The sequence below is a fragment of the Poromitra crassiceps genome (genome assembly GCF_964638095.1).
Source record: "Poromitra crassiceps genome assembly, contig: HAP1_SCAFFOLD_2294, whole genome shotgun sequence".
In the NCBI taxonomy this organism is placed as follows: Eukaryota; Metazoa; Chordata; class Actinopteri; order Beryciformes; family Melamphaidae; genus Poromitra; species Poromitra crassiceps.
The window spans coordinates 2125-6892 of NW_028150131.1; the positions used below are offsets into that span (position 1 = coordinate 2125).

The following is a 4768-nucleotide window of genomic DNA, read 5'->3' on the forward strand; positions in this document are numbered from 1 at the left end:
TCCGTTCTTTAGTTATGAGCCGGAGAAGATAGGTTGTTTTGAGCAAAAAGACACGTTTCAAATTAGAAGCTGAGTTATTCCGCCTTTTGTGAAATGAAGCATTTCAAGCACATTCACTGAGTCTGAAGATAATATTTTATGATGTAGTGACGTGGTGTAGTTGTGTGGTGCCCTGCGTGCCCCACCCCCCTCTCCCCCCCTCAGCTGCAAACTCCTCCCCACACTAACACAGCCTAACACGCACCCAGTCTATTTTCGGAGCGCTCCGTTTTTGTGCGCCGGCTCCCAGCGCGACACGGAAATGCCAAACCGGACTGCAGGGAAAGGTTTGGCCCTTCGGCGTCGGGTGCTGCCTTTCTGGTGGCTAATCATGTGGAGAAACTATGCAGACAGACAGACAGACAGAGGCAGAGAGGCTCAGTTGTGGGCGCGGATTGACTGCTGTTCGCAGCCAACGTTAACTCCAGCCAGAGCCATCTATATGGCTCTGGCTGCAGCATGAGCGGTTTCTCTTTCATCACGGGGCTTTTTCCTGCTGTTTTCCGGACCTTTCTCTAATCTGGAGAGCACTGTCGCCACCTAATGAGTCCGTAAAATAGGTTATACACCTTCAATAGCTACAATATTTGTACAGGAGATGCAGGAGGCTTTGATCCACGTCCCACCGTCAAAAAACGCAATTGACGAACATACTCGTCCTTGGCACTCAATGAGTTAAACTGAATTGCATTGAATTGATTCATCTCGGTCAGTCTCTCTAAGCTGCTATAAATAGTGTGGAATGTACAGTATATGACAGTACAACTGAGGCCATTTCTCCCCTAAAACACAAACCTTGACTGTAAAGGCTCGCGCACACCTTCAGTTTCTTGCAGACGTGCGTAGGAGGAAACGTCCATTAGTCCTGCACACAGTTCTTTGACTTGCAATGAACTTTATTACTGACACATCATTTTGGTCCTTGAACCTTCATCAGGTAAAACTGTTTTAACCTGATCACCTGATGATAATGCTAATAAAGTGTCATAAAGTCATCTCATAAAATTACAGTCCTTACAAAAGAAAATGATACGTGCAATTTCCTGGTCCGAGTTCACTGGCCCACTCTTCTACACACATGGTCTTCTGAGGTTACCTGAGTGCAATATTTACCACAACGGTTGCACAGTGTATCAGGTCTTATACCCATGGTCTGGGTGAATACTCGATTCTGATTGGCTGCAGGGTGTCCATTAAAAAGTGATAATGTACAGTTGGTAAAGTCGTTCAGCCAAATCGGCTTCGCCTTGGACCGGTTCACGCCTCTGCATCGTCCCTTAAAAAGTGATAATGGACACCTCGTCGGGCATTAACATGAGTGGCATGATGGATGAGTGGCTGGGTGTGTGTGATTTTAATCATAATAATTGATATAATGACAGATAGTGGTGGTTAAAATACACAAGGCAAACAGGATGTTTCTTTCCAATGTCACAGCAATAAGCAGTGGCTGATTTGGCTGCCTCAGCAATATGAGAATAAAGGCTAAATATGAAATAAGATTAGACACACAACACACTAAGTATAAGGATAAAGATTACATTTGCTGTTATGTGTTGCTTAGTTTCACTTACTAATAATGTGAATGTTCATTTTTACAGTATTATTTTCAACTGTGTATTGTGAGAAAATTGTGTTTTTTTGTTACAGTCAGTGAGGTCATTGAGGCAAAGTTGAACTATTCCAATTATATTTGTATGATCTTCACTTCATATTCACCTTATGTAGAAGAGACCGTCTGGCCTGAGAGACTAACAGGAAGTGTAACTACAAACTACAATATTTACACTTCCTGTGACTCATAATGTGAGTCAAACTAGGTTTGACCTGGTGAGTCAGACTAGTATGAGCAGGTAAAACAGCCGGTGTTTTTAAGAGGAACTCGTGATATAATGGGTCAAGTGGGCGGGGCTGCACGAGGTGAATTATAAACAAGGTCAAAGTCTTCCTGGTATGAAACACCTGATAACTCCTCCCTCTTCTTCCTGCTCTCAAACAGCACTGAGCCAGTTCAACGAGCCCATTCACCACAGAGCAGCAACAACACCAAGAAAAGGAATCCATTTTTGGTTTGGAACAGAGCACAACTTTGATCTGTTGTGAGAAAGTGAAACTACCTGAGATTCACTGTCACTGAGAAGTGAAATGGCTCAGCAAGGAATTCAGCTGGACAAGGCAAAATTCTGCTGTTCGATCTGTCTGGATCTACTGAAGGATCCGGTGACTATTCCCTGTGGGCACAGCTACTGCATGAGCTGTATTAAAGACTGCTGGGATGCAGAGGATCAGAAGAACATCCACAGCTGCCCCCAGTGCAGACAGACCTTCACACCAAGGCCTGCGCTGGTGAAAAACATCATGTTTGCAGAGTTGGTGGAGGAACTAAAGAAGACCGGACTCCAAGCTGCTCCTCCTGATCGCTGCTATGCTGGACCTGGAGATGTGGGCTGTGATTTCTGCACTGGGAGAAAGCTGAAAGCCCTCAAGTCCTGTCTGGTGTGTCTGGCCTCTTACTGTGAGCAGCACCTCCAGCCTCACTATGATGTAGCTCCATTAAAGAAACACAAGCTGGTGGAAGCCACCGTGAAGCTTCAGGAGAACATCTGCTCTCGTCACGACGAGGTGATGAAGATGTTCTGCCGTACTGATCAGCAGTGTATCTGTTATCTCTGCTCCGTGGACGAACATAAGGGACATGACACAGTCTCAGCTGCCGCAGAGAGGACAGAGAGGCAGAAAGAGCTCGGGGTAAATCGGCAAAAAATCCAGAAGAGACTCCAGGGCAGAGAGAAAGGCGTGAAGGTGCTACAACAGGAGGTGAAGGCTATGAATCTCTCTGCTGATGAAGCAGTGATGGACAGTGAGAAGGTCTTCACTGAGCTGGTCCATCTCATTGAGAAGAGAAGCTCTGAGGTGAAGCAGCAGATCAGATCCCAGCAGAAAGAGGAAGCGAGTCGGGCTGAAGAACTTCAGGAGAAGCTGAAGCAGGAGATCTCTGAGCTGAGGAGGAAACACACTGAGCTGGAGCAGCTCTCACACACAGAGGATCACATCCACTTCCTCCACAGTTACTCCTCGCTGTCACGTCTCAGTCAATCTACAGACTCACCCAGGATCGATACCCGTCCTCTGCTCTACTTTGAGGATGTGACTGCAGCTGTGTCAGAGGTCAGAGATAAACTACAGGACATTCTGACAGAGGAACGGCCTAAGATCTCACTGACAGTGACTGAAGTGGATGTTTTACTGCCACGACCAGAGCCCAAGACCAGAGCTGACTTCTTACAATATTCACGTCAGATCACACTGGATCCAAACACAGCAAACAGATGGCTGTTATTATCTGAGGGGGACAAAAAAGCAACATTCATGAGTGAAGCACAGTTATATTCTAGTCACCCAGACAGATTCACTTCCCTGCCTCAGGTCCTGAGTAGAGAGGGTCTGACTGGACGTTGTTACTGGGAGGTGAAGTGGAGCGGGTGGGTTTCAATAGCAGTCTCATATAAAGATATTAGCAGAACAGGAGCAGGGTGTGAAAGTATATTTGGATACAATTACAAGTCTTGGACATTACAGTGTGACAGCAGGAGTTGTTACTTCAGACATAAGTATATCAAAACTCTCATCTCAGTTCCTCTGTCCTCCAGAGTAGGAGTGTACCTGGATCACAGAGCAGGTCTTCTGTCCTTCTACAGCGTCTCTGGAACCATGACTCTCCTCCACAGAGTCCAGACCACATTCACTCAGCCTCTCTATCCTGGATTTTGTTTTTATTACACTGGAGGCACTGCAGAGTTGTGTAAACTCAAGTAGTCAGCAGTCACCTGCAAAATGTGAGATTCTGTTTTAAAAATCCCAGAAAATCCCATAAGTGGAAATATGTTAAAATTACATTTTTTCAAAATGGCTGCCATTATTAAAATGTTGGCCATATCTTGACTCCAACTAGACCTAGAATTACAAATTTGGTGTCTATTTCCACATTTTTGGGGGCAAGGAATCCACAGAAATGGTTGTTGAGTCTCTAAGTAGAACAGATTTTTATTTTCTCATGTAAGTATGTAGTCGTAATACAACATGTCATTTCTCACAATGTTAGCTACAACTTCGTATTTGTTAATCATACACATTTTGGGTGATACCCATTACCCTTGAGCATATTGAAGTGCTTGCCATTGAAAAAAAAAGTTTGTTGTTTCATATTTCCAATTAAAAATGTGTTACGGTAATGAATTTATTCCCTCACAGTGTCTCTAAAAGTGTCTGGAAATACATAAAAAATAAGCACATCTATCTATCTAAGGGAGCTAGGGCTCTGTTTGTTTGTCTGTTTGTCTATCCGTCCCACTGATGACATCATCTCGAGCAATTGTGATGCCATCAGTGATGTCACTCGAGCAATTGTTATGTCATCAGTAATGTCATAAATCCTTCCTGGCTCACCCTATATAAGTGGAAGCAGTGTGTCTTTTTACACGCAAGCATCCAGTCCCATAAAACACCACCAGCAAGCATCCAGTCTGTCCATAAGACGAAAAAGCAGCTCCTGCTGGTATATCAGTTGTGTGACCTCACAGACCTGCAGCGTAGGACCGAAGAGATACAAACTCCCCAGGTGGCTATTAATCGCTCAGCCTCCCTCTCCATCTAACATCAACTCCACCAGTACCTCATCCACGCTACAACAGTGAGGCAACAGGCAAGTAACTACTACTTTTGTTTGTGA

At 44.7% G+C, this 4768-nt stretch overlaps 1 protein-coding gene across 1 annotated transcript; it reads left to right on the forward strand.

Moving 5' to 3' along the window:
- Positions 1-2169: 2169 nt before the first annotated feature.
- On the forward strand, positions 2170-3855 carry LOC310772202 (tripartite motif-containing protein 16-like; the record flags this gene model as incomplete). Its single annotated transcript, XM_083664634.1, has 1 exon — positions 2170-3855. Exon 1 carries the CDS (start codon positions 2185-2187, stop codon positions 3853-3855), a length of 1671 nt encoding a protein of 556 aa, XP_083520760.1. The 5' UTR covers positions 2170-2184.
- Positions 3856-4768: the final 913 nt, after the last annotated feature.